This window comes from Bactrocera neohumeralis, unplaced genomic scaffold (genome assembly GCF_024586455.1).
Source record: "Bactrocera neohumeralis isolate Rockhampton unplaced genomic scaffold, APGP_CSIRO_Bneo_wtdbg2-racon-allhic-juicebox.fasta_v2 cluster09, whole genome shotgun sequence".
NCBI classification, from domain to species: Eukaryota; Metazoa; Arthropoda; class Insecta; order Diptera; family Tephritidae; genus Bactrocera; species Bactrocera neohumeralis.
In genome coordinates this window covers 12,938,854-12,956,810 of record NW_026089622.1, presented here as the reverse complement: position 1 = coordinate 12,956,810, position 17,957 = coordinate 12,938,854, and the positions used below count along the sequence as shown (strand labels likewise).

The 17,957-nt window shown below is 36.6% G+C and overlaps 1 protein-coding gene across 1 annotated transcript in view; it reads left to right on the top strand.

Moving 5' to 3' along the window:
• The window catches only part of LOC126764612 (calcium/calmodulin-dependent protein kinase type II alpha chain-like), a 112,502-nt gene that overhangs the window by 69,909 nt on the left and 24,636 nt on the right, over positions 1 to 17,957 (top strand). The window contains exon 9 of the mRNA XM_050482278.1: positions 8,764 to 8,820. Within this exon, the coding sequence (XP_050338235.1) occupies positions 8,764 to 8,820 (57 nt within the window). The remainder of the gene's footprint in view (positions 1 to 8,763; positions 8,821 to 17,957) is intronic.

The following is a 17,957-nucleotide window of genomic DNA, read 5'->3' as shown; positions in this document are numbered from 1 at the left end:
CGTCGGGGCGTGGGCGCAAGTCAGCGATATGTTGAAGAACTTCGCTTTGATGCGGATCGTGGCCAGGCGTTCATCCACCGAAGTAAATGATAGTACTTGCCGATGGTGTCTCTCTCCCGCCACGAATCCCACGCCGAACTTGCGCTTCTTTATATGGCCAGGACCTACTCGCCTCAGTGCTTGTCCCGTCGATCTCATTTCGTGGACGGCGGTGATGGCAACCTTTATTTTCATGAGGCTGGGCAACGGCACCTTCCGAATTAAATGACCATTCCAGGTACATGTTCTCAATTCGTATTCCTTATTTCGTTTGCCATGGTCGTCATCAAAAGGGGGGTCTTTCAGCCGAGGCTGTTTTTAACTGTTCATTTGGGGATGTTTCGCGAATTCACTTTATCTCACCTTCAAACGGATGTTAAATTATTGTCAAATAAAACCAAGAACTATTATTCGCATCAAATGAAGAGCTCTAAGGGCCTAGTTGTAATTAAGGGTATATAGTCCGCCGTTGATTCTAGTGAAGTCAAAAAAGCAATGGGATAATGCGGTTTTGGTATTAAAACAGTTGTAAATATATTTAATAGAAACAAAGTACCACAGCCAATGTTTAAAATTAAATTGTTCCCGAACTCTAATCAACTTAAAAAAAAATTAAACACATCCTATGTATAATCTGAAATATTTGTTGCATTGTAGACTAACTGTTGAAGAACCACATAAAACTAACGGTCCGGTACAATGTACTAACTGCCAAGAATATGGGCATACCAAATCATATTGCACTCTACGCAGTGTTTGTGTGGTAGGTGGTGATTTACACCCCACTTCTAAATGCACCCTTAGGAAAGACGAATTAAAATAAAAAAGCACCAATTGTGGAGGAAATCACACTGCTAACTACAGGGGTTGTCCTGTATAAAAAGATTTGAAATCGTAGTTGTCACAGGGCATTCAAGCACGACGTAACCAAATGTTACAAACACCAGGTAATGAAATTATATCAACCTCAGACAAAAGTACATATCCCATTACTTCTAACAATAATAATATGCAAGGAAGCTATGCAAATGTGATAAAAGGCAACACTGTACAAACGCAACTGCCGCAAAATCCTCCAAATGGAGGTATGATTATAAATCTTACACAGTGCATGACACAATTTAAATGAGCTTACTAAATATCTGCAGATGGAATGCTAATGGTGTTAACCAACATAAATTAGAAATTAATAGATTTCTGTATACCGGGATTTAGACTCTATGTTACAAATCATTCGGATCGAAAAGCGCATGGTGGCATGACAGTGTTGATTAGAAATCGTTTAAACCACTATACTCTAGAATCTTATGCTACACCACAGTTACAAGCTACAAAAATATCAATAAAAAATCGGGGTTGTGACTTAATCCGTACGGCTATATACTGTCCACCTCGTTTTAAAATTACATATAGCTAATTTAAAGACTTTTTTGGAACACTAGGTCAAAGATTTCTAACAGGTAGATATTACAACGCAAAACACACGTACTGGGGCTCACGTCTTATTAATCCGAAAGGTCGACAGCTGTACTACACTATTATGAATAAGCTGGATATAATATCTCCACGTAGGCCGACATACTGGCTCAGTGATAGAAAAAAATACCAGACTTAATAGATTTTGCTGTAGTCAAAAATTTAGATAGATCGCTTATTACAGCTGATACATGTATAGACTTATCATCTGATCATTCTCCTGTGCTAATAAGGTTATACGAACAGCCCAAGATATTTGAGCCAAAAGTTTCTCTTACATCACATAAAACTTACTGGTTGATGTAAAGAAAATATATCATCAGCGACATCAATATCGATTGCAAAATAAATACAGGTGTGTTCCAAAGTAAACAGGACAAACGGTTTTTCGGCAAAATCAATTTATTTTATTCAATAGACTTCTTCTGCTTCAATACAGATTTATGCACCGTCCAAAAGCATGTCAAACGAGTATTTTAGCTCGTTGGCCGGTATGGCCGCCAGTATTCCGGTGCAAGCCTTTTGAATGGCCTACATCTACATAACGCTTTCCTTACATAGGCAAATGCATTTTTCCGAAAAGGAAAAGTCGCATGGGGCCATGACAGATGAATACGGGGAGTGGTTAATGGTTTAAATGTGATTTTTGTTCAAATAATCTGTCACAAGCGGCGATCGATGAGACGGCGCATTATCGTGCAACAAACTCCAACTTTCATTTTCGCGGTATTCGGGCCGAACACGTCGAATGTTGGAGATGTTGAATTTCAATGATGATTTCGGCTGATTTTTGATGAATTCACGCACAGTTTCGATGGAATTCCGTTGATCACGGATTTTGATTGGCCCACATATTGATCGTCATTTATGTCCTCACAAGCACTTTGAAAACGTTGAAACCGCTCGTGCACCCTGCTACGGGATAGGCAATCATCGAACTTGTTTTCGCACCGATAACTCAAACAAACAGACATTTAAAACGCAATAACTTCACTACCAATCGATGGAATGTCACGAAATTCTCACTAGACAATCGATAAGGATAGCAGATTCTAACACACCAGTCGACATGTAGACTGCGCCACCAGGGGGCGCTAGACTCAAAAAGGCCTGTTAACTTTGGAACGCACCTTCTGTAAGAGAATTTAATGATGTAGTAACTAATGCAACTGTATTGGCGACACCAAAACGAAACAAACCAGTTCGTTTTAGAGAGATCACCAATAATGAAATAGAGAAACTTGTAAATGAGAAAAGGCGAACTAGTCGTGAATGGCAGTTCAATCGCTCTCCTTCAACTCTGCTGCAACTGAAATCTGCTGTACGAAAGATAAAAAGACGCTTAAATGTGAGGAAGAACACAACACTGAAAATTACATAAGGAAACTGTGTCCAAATTTTATCAAGCAAAACTCAAAACAATTTCAACCCAATTGCCCAAAGAACAACTTTAAGTTATCAACCTCGCCCAGTACCGCTAACGAGTCGCATGTGTCTATTAGGACTTCTACTTCTGAAGTTACTAGAATCATAAGAGAGCTAAATCCGAAAAAGGCATCAGGACACGATAATACTACTCCAAAAATGATAATTGAGTTACCAAATATTGCAATAAAATTGCTCTTGCTCTTTAATGCAATTCTTGGTTTCGGATACTATCTAATTTCGTGGAAAAAATCGGAGATCATCATGATAAATAAACCTGGTAAAGACCTAACACAGCCGTCTTCCCACAGACCAATTAGTCTCTTACCCTGTACTGTGTTACTATCAAGGATGACTCCTTTCTTCCACGAAAATAATATAATACCAACACACCAATTCGGTTCTCGTGCTAAACATGGCACTGTAGAACAAGTAAATAGATTTACGAACGAAATCAGGAAAGCATTAGAGCACAGATAATACTGTTCAGCTATTTTTCTAGATGTAGCTCAGGCGTTCGCTAAGGTATGGCATGAAGGCCTTTTATGAAAAATCTAAAACGTTTTACCTTACGAATTGCATAAAACTTTGGAGTTATATTTAAGAAAGAGGAAATTTACAGTTAAAGTAGCCGACTTCATATCAGAAGAATCTCAGGCTTGCGTGCTAGGTCCAACTTTGTACATAATATATACAGCAGACATTCTAACAGCTACTAACAGATTGACATCCACTTTCGCGGATGAAACAGCTCTAGTAAGCAGTAACAAATGCCCCATCAGATCATCAAGAGTATTAGAGCATCACTTAACTTTTGTCGAAGAATGGCTAGCCAACTGGCGTATAAATATTAATGAGCAAAAATGCAAACATGTTACAGTTAGTCACATAAGTAAGTATACACTAGGTATGACGGGATTATTCACCTAACAGTTTTGTTAAATAACACAAAATAAAATAAAATAATGCTTTATTTACTCGAAAGAAACATAGGGATCATCTCCAGTACAGAAATATTTACAGAATGACTAAAATAAATGTTTTTTTGAATTTTATACAAAATCTGATATAAATTTATATCACAAAAGTAAGTATACGATAGATTAAGTGGTAGAAAAAGTAAGAAAAAGGCTGTATTAAAGTTATATTCTAATACTTGGTTGGATAACCTTTAGACTTAATAATAGCATTAAGTCGTGATGACATTGATTTCACCAAGTTTTGTGTTACTGCTGGCGGTATTTTATTCCACTCCTCGTCAAGGATATTTTTTAGCTGATCCTTATTTTTTAACGAATGTTTATGTACTTGACGCTTTAAGTGTTCCCATAAATGCTCGATAGGGTTTGTATCCGGTGATTGTGGCGGTGTTTTCAATTGTTTTGGCACGTTATATAAAAGCCATTCTCGCACAATATTCGATGTATGCTTGGGGTCATTGTCTTGCTGGAAGATGAATGACCCCTCCATGTTCAATTTAATAGCAATTTGTTTTAAATTATTTTTTAAAATGTTTAAATAACCGTATCGGTCTATAGTGTTCTCAACAAAAACCAAATTACCCACCCCTTTTAACGCCATGCACCCCCAAACCATGACCGAACCCCCACCATGCTTAACACTGCCAGTCATATTCATAGGATCTAACTCTGCGTTAACTTTTCTCCGTACCTTTTCACGATCATCGGATCCACATATACTAAATTTGCATTCGTCTGAAAATATGACTTGGTTCCAGAATGTTTGGTCATGCTTTTCGTAATCTTTTGCAAATGCGATCCGTTTATGTCGGTTGACGGTACTCACAAACGGCTTTTTCCTAATACTACGTCCATGATAGCCAGCATTATACAATATACGTCGAATAGTTTGGGTACTACAATGTTTTCGAATCTCATTTTCCATTTCAGATTTTAATTTAGGGGCACTAATTTTGGGATTTGTTCTTACTTTGCGTACAATTAAGCTATTTTCCCTATGACTGAAGACCCGTGGGCGACCGGAGCGCGACTTATTTGCTGTGTTTCCCACAGTTTTATATTTAGTAACGATCTTTTGTATTGTAGCAAAACTTTTATCTACTAAACGACCGATTTCACGTAAGGATTTATTTTCTTTGTGATATTTTATTATCAAAGTTTTCAAATCGTCAGAAATCTCTTTTCCTCTCGGTGCCATCGCTGAAAATTATGTCACAAATTAAAAAATATATATTTCTTCTATTGTTTAAACTCACTTTCTATTGTTTATTTAAATTGCTTGAACTTTTGTAAATCAAAACGAAAAATAAGATACATAGATTCACCAAGCAACCCACTCTGTATACTAACTTTTGTGATATAAATTTCATTCTCATCACCAACAAAGCCATGTGTGCCTAACGGGTTATAAAATTAACAGTTAAATTTGTGTGCTTATATAACCGCATACCAATACGCAAATTCCTTTAAAATTTTTTTGGATTATATTTTGGAGAAATGCGTTAATTCCAACAATTTGTAAAGACAGAGCTGGTGTATACTTACTTATGTGACTAACTGTATATTCTCGCTAAGACCAGAAACATGCCGGACAGTTAAAATAAAGAATGTTCTAGTACCCCAAGCGAATGAAGTAACTTATCTTGAGATTCACCTGGATCGAAGGCTCATTGGCGAAAACATATAGCTAGTAAAATAACGTGCATGAAGTTAAGAGCAGCGAATTTAAATTGGCTTTTAAATTTAAATTGGCTTTTAGACAACAAAGTCCTTTTATACAACGCAATCATAAAGCAGATTTGGATGTATGGCATTCAACTGTGGGGTACGACCTGTGCAACCAATATTGATATAATACAAAGGTTCCAATCTAAAATGTTCAGAACAATCACGGGTGCACCATGGTACATGCGTAATGAAAACATTCATAAAGATCTTGATATTCCTATGGTAAAGACGGAGATAGAGGACAGCAGAATGAGATATATTTATAAACTTCGCTAACATCCAAACCCATTGGCTAATGCCTTGGCAAATTTCTGCAATCAAGCACGTTTAAAAAGAAATGATCTATCAGTTTAATAGAGAGCAACGTTCTACCAAAAAAGCTCAACCACATTCTTGAACTTCTTTAGTTTTAAATAGATTTAAGATTTGAATACTTATTGTTAGGATTTTCTAAGCAAATCCAATAAATAAGAAAATATTGAAAAAAAGATGTTCTTAGGCTACCCAAAGGATACTTAGTCAGAGACTGGAAGTCCTGTGCTACTTGATCCATATGTTAAAGCATCGTTTCTGGCCACTTCCAAGTGAATGACGATCAAGGAACTTTCCCCACGTCCGTGAACTGCAACACATGACTCCATATCCCAACTAATCTTTACAATTCCTTAAAACTTTCGAAATAGGCTCCTTCTTCGTCGATTCAGCGCTGCCAGCGCGATTTCCAAGCAATGAAGGCGTCACGGAAGGCATTCTCCAGAATAACCTTGAGGGCCGAGATGCATGATGTATGGATCCCCTCTGTCTTCTCAAAAGAAAAGGGAGATTGCCTCTTTGTCTCGGGATGATACTCAAAGATCCATGACTCGTCAGCTGTGATTACGTTATTCAAAAATTGGGGGTCACTTTCACACATGTTAAAATTTTCATGGCACACTTCCACTCCGTGAGCACTTTTGGGATCATATACGCGCACACCTTGCGCATATTCAAGTGCTTCGTCACAATGTCATGAACCACAGATTTTGATAAATTTTGATAAATTTAACATCTGGGCAATTAAACGATACTTAGTTGATGGTCTGAATTTGCGCACACGAGTCACATTGTCGGTGTTTGTCGAAGTCGCAGGTCTCCCAGCGCGGTCATCATCAACGACCTCTTCCCGGCCCTCCAAAAAGGACTGGACTGAAACACACCACTTCTTGCTAAAATAACATCTGAGTAAGTCTGCTAGATCATATCAAACGTCTTTGTCGCAGATTTACCGAGTTTCACACCGAATTAAATCTCGTACCTCTGCTCTAACGTACGCTGCATTTTCGGCTTGCACCACTCACAGAAACACGTGCCACGAAAATGTTTGTCCTGACTCTCCAGGTGCTCGGAGACAACTAACCAGACGCTCGTTCGTTAGCTAGGAACGCACTCTACCGAATCCAGTCTGTGAGCGCACGCTCCGAAGTACAGTCGCGGCGGAAGAAAATAAGTCCTATTATTTTCCGGACAAACTCTGTACTTTCTGAAAATATCCACAAATTTAATCATAACGAGGATTTGACGTACTTGAACGTATCCATAATGGATTAACGTTAGTTACTAACGTGTTTTTTCAATAGAGACGCTACAAAGTAGACCGACAGGAACAGCAAACGACGCCATATTTTTCTGGCTCTTTTCATATTTCTCTTCAGTAAGGTTTGCCATTTCATAATTGAAAGGTAAGAAAATGAAATTCTTTATTTCTCTGAAAGTACATTCGTACGCACTCCATGAGTCACCATTGCATCCCAAAAAATTACGGTTTGGTGCGGCTTATGACCGTTTTTGTTTTATTTAAAAAACTTTTGTAGCGCTCTTATTGAAAACCCCGTTATTATTAGCTTTGGAGTTGTATTTTGAGTTGGTTTTTCTTTATATTTTTTCTGTTCCGCATTTTCAGTTTCCTCTTTTTCCTCCTCTGTATCTTCACTGTTATTGAAAACAGAGTTCGTCAATTCGATTTGAACTTCCAGCTGTTCCAGATGTTACAACATTTATTTGTATTTTTGTTAGGCTCGTTGCAGCTTGTACTTTTATTTGATTTATACCCTGAACAGAGTATATTAAATTTGCCACAAAGTTTGTAACACCCAGAAAGAAACGTCGGAGACCCCAAAAATATGTATAAACATAATCAATCAGCGCGAGGAGCTGATTCGATTTAGTCATATACGCCTGTCCGTCAGTCTGCATATAGGCAAACTAGTACCTCGCTATTTGAGATATCGATCTGAACTTTTACACACGTCCTATTCTCTCCAAGCAGCTGCACATTTGTCGAAACCACCGATATCGGGCCACTAGAGGATATAGCTGCTATGCAAATTCAATGATCAAAATCAAGTTCCTGTGTAGTAAACTGTTACCTTTTGACAAGATATCTTCAAGAAATTTGTTGTCCAAGATTGCGCTATAATCTCCAAACAAGTTGTTCAGGTCGGACCGCTATGGCATATAGCTGTTACAAAAACTGAACGATCAAAACAAAGTTCTTGTATGGAAACTTCTTTATTTGTGAAGGATATTACAGCTTCGGTGCAGCCGAAGTTGACGTTTCTTCTTGTTTTTACTTCATTAATGTTTTATTTTTATTGTGCTTGTTTTCAACGATGACTTATATAAATATTACTTCATTTTGAGCAGACGGTCGTTAGGTAAGCAAACGTGTTATACCTTTGTGCAATATGTTGAGAGAAGTTCATTAAAGCTATAATACTGCAAACGCATATTTAAAAACTACGATAATAATCATTTAATCGAGTTATTTTGCGCCTTTATGTTGTACATGAACGGTGTTTTATATTTTTTACTTTTGTTATTGTTTTGCTTATTTTATAAAACAAATAGTTAAATAGTTGTATTTATACAATTCGATGTAGTTTTAACTCATTTGCTTATCGCACTAATCTGGCGATTGATAATTCAAAAGAACATTCTTTTAGAAATATGCTAAAAAGTAGAACAAAAGTTAGTTAAAAAAATAAACTCTTAAGAAAAAAATTAACCAGCTGTAAGTGCAACAGAAACACTATTACTATTTGTTTATTTTCCATTTTTTTTATTTTTTCTTTTGTAGAAGATAAAAAGGGAATTGTTGATCGCAGCACAACAGTCATATCAAAAGAGCCCGAAGGTAATCTTGTTAAATGTGTTTACATAAAAAATAACTAAAAAATCTATTCCGCAAATACACAACAAACAATTTTATTACTCACATCATTACATAAAACTAATGCTCATCTTATACTGCATTTTTCCAAATTTTGAACAAAAATATATCCCGCATTTGCTAAGTTAAAGTGCCACTGAATATAAAAACATGTATTTAACATAAGTATACTAACATATTGCGGTGGAGTTGAGAGTGATGGCAAACATTTCATGTCATCAATTGTTTGATTTGTGCTCATGTATTTCAAAACATACTCGGTTTAGAAAACGTAATTTCGATAAGAATTTTGGAACTCTTAAATATTTAAAATATAAAGTATGAAATTGGTGTAGTTGCTTTTCCATAGTGAAAGGGAAGAAAAGTCATTATAAGTTAAATAAAGTCAATAAAAAACAAAACGGATATCACAAACTCTGCCTATGTTATCTCCTCTAGGTCGTTGGTATATCTCCTCAAGATCGTTGCCGTTGTTACCAGTTGTTCATCCTCTTTTAGTGAATCCTTACAACGTTTCATAGCATTTTCACACAGTACAAATTTGCTTTGATTCAGTAACGTACCTCATTATTTGTACAATCGATCCTCAGCCTTATCGTAAATTTCGCTTGGAAAAAATCACAAATTTCTGTTTTTGTTACCATGAACTTCTCATGAGAAAATCTCAAATATTTGAAAATTTTTCTTAATCGTAAATGATTTTTTTTACGCGAAAAAAATTAAATTTGTTGACAAAGTTGTTAGTTGGGAGCAACTTTCCATAAAATTTTAGCTTACTTTATTAACTATTTATTTGATTTTAAAAGGAAAGGTTTTCAAAAATAGAATAACGAGAAAGTGCATGTACATATATTTAATGAAGCTACATGATTCTTCCAATAGCAAGGGTCCACCATCGAAATCGGTTTCAGAATGAAATAAGATAACCATCGGTTTTCAAGTTGCTACCCAATGTGGGGCCATTCAAGTTTTTTGTATAATCAATTACTCTCTCAAATATACCAATATACCAAAAAAAAATGTCTGCATAATTTACGCAGCTAACACCGAATCGATCAAAAAAGATTTAATTAAAATAATAGTAATCTATAATTAAATATAAAACCACGCTTTTGAGCTAAAACAGTTGCAAAATTACAGAGGTTTTTTTTCAATGAATCAAAACAAAACCATATGTGACGGGTTGCCGAAGATTACATACAAAAGCAAAAATTCGAACATTTTACGCGAAATTCGTGATACGTGTTTTTCGTTCACGTGGTAATAAATAATAATATTTTTATAACGGCAGTTTTAACGAAAACAATATCGATAACAATGCTAATGTGAAGATATATACCCCTTTGCACGAAAGTTAGGTGGATGGAACACGTTATTTTTCTTTACCGGCGTAGAAACCGCTTACGCGGTTATAGCCGAGTTAACAACAGCGCGCCAATCGTTTCTTCTTTTCGAAAGGCGGCGCCAATTGTAGATTCCAAGCGAAGCCAGGTCCATCTCCAACCGATCCCAACAAAAGGAGTGGAGGTCTTCCTCTTCCTCTGCTTCCCGGGTACTGCGTCGCATACTTTCAGATCTGGAGTGTTTTCGTCCATTCGGACCTAGCCAGCGTAGCCGCCAGGGATAATGGGATGCCCAACTTATTCCAGTGTGAGAGCGCCTCAAAATAAGCGTTTTTTATAACATTTTCCATTAAGGTCAGATCGAACAAAATAACAATTTTTGGGAATTTAAATTAAAACACCCAACAGTTATTACGATTGCAAATTATTAATATATTTTGGACTTTTAATATATGGCGAAACTATTCCTTTTTATGATTTTATGGTATATTAAAACAACTAACTTTTGATCTTTCAATACTTAATAAAGTGAACTAAGCCTGTTAGTTCGCAATTGATAAATGTTTTTAATCATTTGTAATTGAAATTAATTCTACTATGCAAAGCGTTTCATGCAATATATTTAAATTTCACATTTTCTTTGATTTTCATTGTTTTAAATTTTTATTAGCGATCTTTAACGGCGGCAACAAATTCCTCTGTTCACATATATTTTTGGTATAATTTCAAACCGGCCGTTCCAGTCATTCCAAAAACCCTATTGCAAAACGTCAAAACCTACCCAATCCAGTCAACTGTCAAAGTTCGGTAGGTGAGCGGCTCTTAGCAGCTTGCTTCGTCTTGCCTTCGTTCACCACCATACTCATTTACTACGCTGCCTTATCCATTATGGAGAAAGCAGAACTAACGATGCGGTTGTTAAGACCAATGATATCAATATCACCAGCATACGCCAGCAGCTGTACACTCTTATAGAAGATGGTACCTCCTCTGTTTACTTCTGCAGCTCGAATTATTTTCTTCAGAAGTAGGTTGAAGAATTCACACAAAAGACAGTCGCCTTGTCTGAAACCTCGTTTGGTATCGAAAGGCTCGGAGAGGTCCTTCCCGATCCTGACGGAACTTTTGATGTTGCTCAAAGTCAGTTTACACAGCCGTATTAATTTTGCGGGGATACCAAATTCAGAAATGGCGGAATAAAGGCAGCTCTTTTCCGTGCTGTGAAAAGAAGCTTTGAAATCGACGAAAAGGTTGTGTGTGTCGATTCTCCTTTTACGGGTCTTTTGCAAACTTTGGCGCATAGTGAATATCTGGTCGGTTGTTGATTTGCCAGGTCTAAACCCACACTGATAAAGTCCAACCAGTTTGTTGATGGTGGGCTTTAATCTTTCACACAATACGCTCGATAGAACCTTATATGCGATGTTGAGGAGGCTTATCCCACGGTAGTTGGCGCAGATTGTGGTGTCTGCTTTTTTATGGACTGGGCAGAGCACACTTAAATTCCAATCGTTTGGCCTGCTTTCGTCCGACCATATTTTACAAAGAAGCTGATGCATGCTCCTTATCAGTTCTTCGCCTCCATGTTTGAATAGCTTTGTTGTTCTTCAGGCGGGTAATTGCAATTCGAACTTCTTCATTGTCGGACAATGGAACGTCTGCTCCGTCGTCATCGATTGGGGAATCCGGTTTGCCTTCTTCTGGCGATATACTTTCGCTGCCATTCAGCAGGCTGGAGATGTGTTCCCTCCATAAATTTAGTATGCTCTGCACATCGGTCACTAGATCACCTCTGGGAGTTCTACAAGATTATGCTCCGGTCCTGAAACCTTCTGTAAACCGCCGCATATGTTCGTAGAATTTTCGAGCATTACCCCTCTCGGCCAGCTTATCAAGCTTTTCGCACTCAAGCATTTCGGCCTCTTTCTTTTTTTGTCTGCAAATGCATCTCGCTTCCCTTTCCAACTCTCGGTATCTATCCCATCCCGCACGTGTAGTGGTCGATCGTAACGTTGCGTGGTAGGCAGCCTGCTTTCTCTTCGCTGCAACACGGCACTCCTCGTCGTAGCAGCTGTTCTTTGGCATTTTTCGAAAACCAATTCCAGCTGTATGTAAGGAGTTTGAATGCCGTCCTACAGTTCCCTTATACCGAGTTGTTGACGAGTGCTCTCAGAGAGCAGGAGTGCAAGCCGAGTAGCAAATCGTTTGGCTGTCTGTTGTGATTGCAGCTTCTCGACGTCAAACCTTCCTTGTGTTGACGTGGGTTTTTTGCTCCACAGAGGCGGGTGCGAATTTTGGCTGCAACAAGATAGATCCGACTTGCTGTTAGGACCTCGGAGCGTACGCACGTCTAGAACACTGGAGTCGTGTCTTCCGTCTATCACAACATGATCGATCTGGTTGGTGGCTTTTCGATCCGGAGACAGCCAGGTAGCTTGATGTATCATCTTGTGCTGAAATCTAGTACCACAGATAACCATATTTCGCGCCCCGGCGAAGTCGATCAGCCTTAACCCATTTGGGGATGTTTCCTCGTGGAGGCTCGATTTACCGACTGTTGTGACAAAGATACCTTCCTTGCCCGCCCTGGCGTTAAAGCAAGATTTTGACATCGTGGCGGGGCAGCTTTCATAGGCTCCAAGCGTCCCATTCATCGAATTTCTTGGACGGTGGTGATGTCAGCCTTTATTTCTACGAGGAGGACATCAACCATCTGTGCAACGGTACCTTCCCAATTAAGGGACCGGACATTCCGGGTGTCTGCCTTCAAATCGTAATCCTTAATTCATTTGCCATGGTCGTCATCAAAAGGGGTCTCTCATTCGCGGCGTGTTTTACGTTGCGTGTGCTTCGCCTTCTCAATTTAGCTCGCCTTCAAACGGATGCTCCTTGGCTATAAAAATAGTTATATTGAGTTTCGTATTTCTAATCAAACTTCAACTTATTTTTTTTATATTTTAAGCAATACATAAACAAATACGTACCATTTGGGTCGACCACTTTTTGCCATTTTTCCAATAGAAATATTATTCCATTAGTAAAAAACTTTCATCAGTTTAAATCGAAATTTCCAGAACGGAAGCGATCGAACCATTATTGTGCTACACGAAATGAGACAGCATCGTCTCCGTAAACTTGGTAAATTTCTTTGGTGGCTTGCGTGCATTTTCCCCTTTTTTATACTAAAGTTTCAAAATATGGCGAACTTCTTCATTATTTTCACTCATTTTTGAACAGCTGTAACTTTTTTCAACTCCCCCGGTTTAAATTTTGTTGAGTAAATTAAGCTTAAAACCTCACCTTTCAAATAATAAGTGGTATGACACAATGTGATTGGTAGCACTGAAGATATACGACTGCAACGACATCTATTGACAAAATACGAAAAAAACTTTTTCGACTATTCAATGTTTTAATTTAATGGCTTTTTAAATTTTTTTAATTAGCAATGTAGTGCAAAGGCCAACCTAAAAGAAACTTATGTTTTTCTAAATAAAAGATATTGAAAACGTAGATACTGAAAACATAGACAACCTCTGTCGTAATTTTAACACTAACTAATAATAAAATGTTCACATCATTCTAACAAGAATATTGAACACATGCTTATGTTTTGAAATATACTTTTTTTTTAATTATGAATTGTTGTGACTGTTAACATAGAACGATAGAAAGTAGCCTATGCCCGTCCCGAGGTTCTAAGCTACCGCATTACCAATTTTCAGTCAAATAGGTTCAGCCGTTCTTGAGTTATAAATATAGACATAAATTGCGAAATTGAGAGTTTTTTTGCAAAAAAGGCCGCCATTAGGACCTACTCCAGGTCTAAAGGAATACCCGTGAAAATTTTCACGTCTTTCCGACCTGTGGTTCGGGCGTAATGCGCGGACATACAAATGGGCGTTTACTTTATATATATTATACTATAAGATATGTATATATAAAATTGCTTAGATTCCGATAGTCTGGTTGACGTTTTACATCTTATAGTATTTCCCTGGCTTTGATTCTTGCAAGTTGCAAGTTCGGTTGCGCCCGAACTTGGCTTTTTCTTACTTGTTTTTTTTTTACCACTTTCATTGCTTTAACAGCTGTCCTAATGTACCAAAAACGCTGCGTATACCACAAAATCTAACGGGGTCAAATGTTGTGATCTTGGTGACCAATTGGCTGGCGCATTGTTTGATATGCTTTGATCACCAAAAGTTCGTTTCATCGAAGAGGTGATTTTGCAATTTGTAGCCCGATCTAGAGAAATCCATTTACGATCATATGTGAAATATGTAAATTGTGTATATTGTTCGAAGATGTTTTAAAGTAACATTTTAAGTTTTTCGAACGTAAACGTTTAAAGAACTTGAAAACTAAGTAATCTTAACTTAATAACTAATAAGCGAAAGGATAATGGAGGAAAATATATTCAACTATATTTTTTATTTCACTCTGCTTTTAGTGTACAGAATGTAAAAATAAAACCACTAATAAATGACGAAAGAAAAAAGTGCAGTGACCAGGATAGTTGCCAACTTTTCAATTTAAAAGTGCACCAAAACTTGGAACTTGATATTTTCAGTAACAAATCAACTATTGGGACTGGGGTCATATTCGATACCGAGCGTGTTGAGCAGTTTTAGTTCGATTTGGACAATTTTTTGATGATACCGTGGCATTCGTGTAAAGTTTTATCTCGTTATATTAATTTCACCCGTTTTCGCACTGGAAGAGATCCCGGTAGAATGTCAAATGCCGAATTTGGTCCCGTGGTATTTGACTTTACCTAAAAGTGAGCGGTGTCACGCCCACTGTCCAATTTTGACTTCGGATCCAATAAAGTCCTCTCTTACCATCACAGGGGTAGAACTTAATGTCTCTGGCGTATTTAGTTATTAATTTAGAGCACATTTTATAGTTTTAATCAGTACCGTTATATGGGGAATGGACAGGGTTATCTGCTGATTTCATCCATTTTTACAGTGTAAGTAGGGGTGCTTATGAACTTTGTGCTGGCTTAATTTGGTTATTATGGTTTGATTTCCTGCGTTAAATTGCAGTGATCTTAGTTATGGCACTATATAAGTTTTCGCTTAATTGCGTTTTGAGTGCGCTTTGATCCGATTACGCAATCTTCGTATTCGTCCTTACTATTTTTGCATGTGTATGTGTCCCAAGTTTCATTGGTATATCTTAATGTTTACTCCAGTTACAGCGTGCACAGGCAGGCAGATAGATGGACGGACTCATCCTACTCATTTCGATATCTGGATCACTTATATATAATGTATATAACCCTATACCTATCTTCATTAGTTTTAGGTGATATTACAAGCAACCGTTAGGTGAACAAAGTTATTATACTCTGTAGCAACATGTTGCAGAAGTACAAAAATTGCAAAAGGTAGTGTTAGTGGCATTCATATTTTAAAGATGTAGTGACTCTTTACCTTTGCAAAGAAAGGCCGGTAGAGGTAGAAAACAGATATTTGAATATCCGATACCAGCAAAAATAGTCTTAAGATAAGAATTTACAAATATCACCTTCAAATGTACAGGACCTAAACAAAAAAAAATGGAGTAGATTCTTCAAAGTGAGTGAAGCACCAAATGGGAATGATAATCAACATACATACATATTGAACGAAAAAACGTGTTCCAAAATTATATGATAAGCTCTCGCCTAATTTTAACTTCGTTGTAATGGCCGACGAGTCCTACGTTAAAGCGGACTTGGAAAAATTTGAAGGCGCAAGTTTCACACAGAAAACAAAGAGGGTAATGTTGCCGGAAAATTTAAAAATGAAAAGCTCGACATATTCCCAAAAAAAAATCTTTTTTGGCGGTTATTTGTCAGTGCGACTTTAAGAGCGAACCGTTTATTGGTTATGGAAATATTAATCAAGAAATGTATGTATGTTACTTACTGTTTACAGAAGAGCCTTTTGCGTTTAACTAAACTTCATAAGGACCAATTACTCTTTTGCACTGGTCTTGTTACATGTCATTACGGGAAAAATGGCTTTAAAGTAGTACAACGACAGTAAAGTGGTTGTTATTTCTAAAGAGGCGAATACTCTGAATTGCCGAGAGCTCAGGCCAATTAAAACTTATTCGAACGTAATTAAAGTAAAATTGTTAAAGACCCAACAAGCTGTAAAAAATTAAAGGCAGTATAAAAAAGTAAATGGCGAAACGTGACCATCCGCACTGAAGGCTTCTGTGCTAGCGGTTCTAAAGGATGCTACGCTAAAATTCCGATTATTTTCCCATAACAAAACAAACTGACTATGTTTTTTTTTTTAATTCGCATAAACTTTTATTTAAACTAAAACTTGTAAAATTTTTTTTGAAATATAGTAATAAATATAAGTTTTTATTGTTATTGGTGTGACCATTTTTTTCGTGCTCTTTAAAATATTCTAAGGCTAACCGCAAATAAGATACAAAATTGTCAACAGCTATTTATAATAACATTGCTAACGATCCCTTAAGTTTATTTATATCACGTATGTATCACAGTTAAGAATATGCTATGCATTTGTTGTTAATAGTGACAATAAAGGATTCAAAAGAAAAAGCTGCGTTCAAGATTGCTTTGCACCCAATATAGATAATGATTTGTACAATGGCAATGCTAGTATTCCGTCATCACAAATTTTTGGTTTTGGTTGCATGTCGCCTAATTTGGTTGCTACCGATAACAGGTGTGGTGACAACGTATACAATGGGAAGTGCCTGCTTAAAAAATGTGTAAATGTTACAGCTGAAAAACATATTTTCGGAAGATCGTGAGTGACCTTTAAGTGTTATGCTCTTATTTGTTGACTGTGCATACCACCAACATTTCGCAGATATGATACGCAATTACTATATTCTCCTTAAAGTATTAGGAAGGATTTTCTGAATTGCAGTGAAACTTGTTTCAAGCTGCTAATTTTTAATCCTGCTTTGAAATTTAAACTAAAATTAGTTGTTTTATTTAAAGTAGATCGCCTACAAATATACAATATTGATATACCTAGAAATATTACTCGTGAATTAATTATTGTAATTACTTTTGCCAATATTCTTATACAAACAACACGATGAAAACAATATGGTATGATATTATCTGAAACACCCGAAAACTTTGCTCATTAGTAGTGTGTAATTTCACATAAAACAGGTGATCGAAAAGTTCGTAAGTTTATGTGAACAAAGATTTCGCATACCCAAAGATTCATTCACAATACCATATGTATATAATATCTAACACGTTCCACAGGGGACGAAATGATCAATCTGGCACGGATTAATTAAATCTTCTGAACGATTAGAACGATCTCCGTTCTGGTTTAGGTGGGTTTCAGAGGTACAAACAAAAGGTATTTTTACGATTTTTTTTTTAATATAAACATTTCATATTTGAAAAATATAATATGGCATATCAAAGGTACATATTTGAACAATGTCTCTTGAAATTTTGATATAAATATATGTATATATACATAAAATATTGAAAATTCAGCCGTTGAGACCTCATCTCTTTGGGTGTATCTAAAATTAACAAACCAAAGATATTCCATTAGTACATTTATAAATCTCGTTTTTGAAAGAAGGAAATGAAAAAAACTAACACTTTAATTTTTTCTCAGACCTTGAACAAAAAATCTCATTTTTTGTTTAAATTTTCGTCATTCGTTGGTTAAAAAAATATAAGTTGTAATGAATTAAAAAAACCCTTCGTTCAATAACTAGATAATGTTATTTTAAAGATGTGTACAC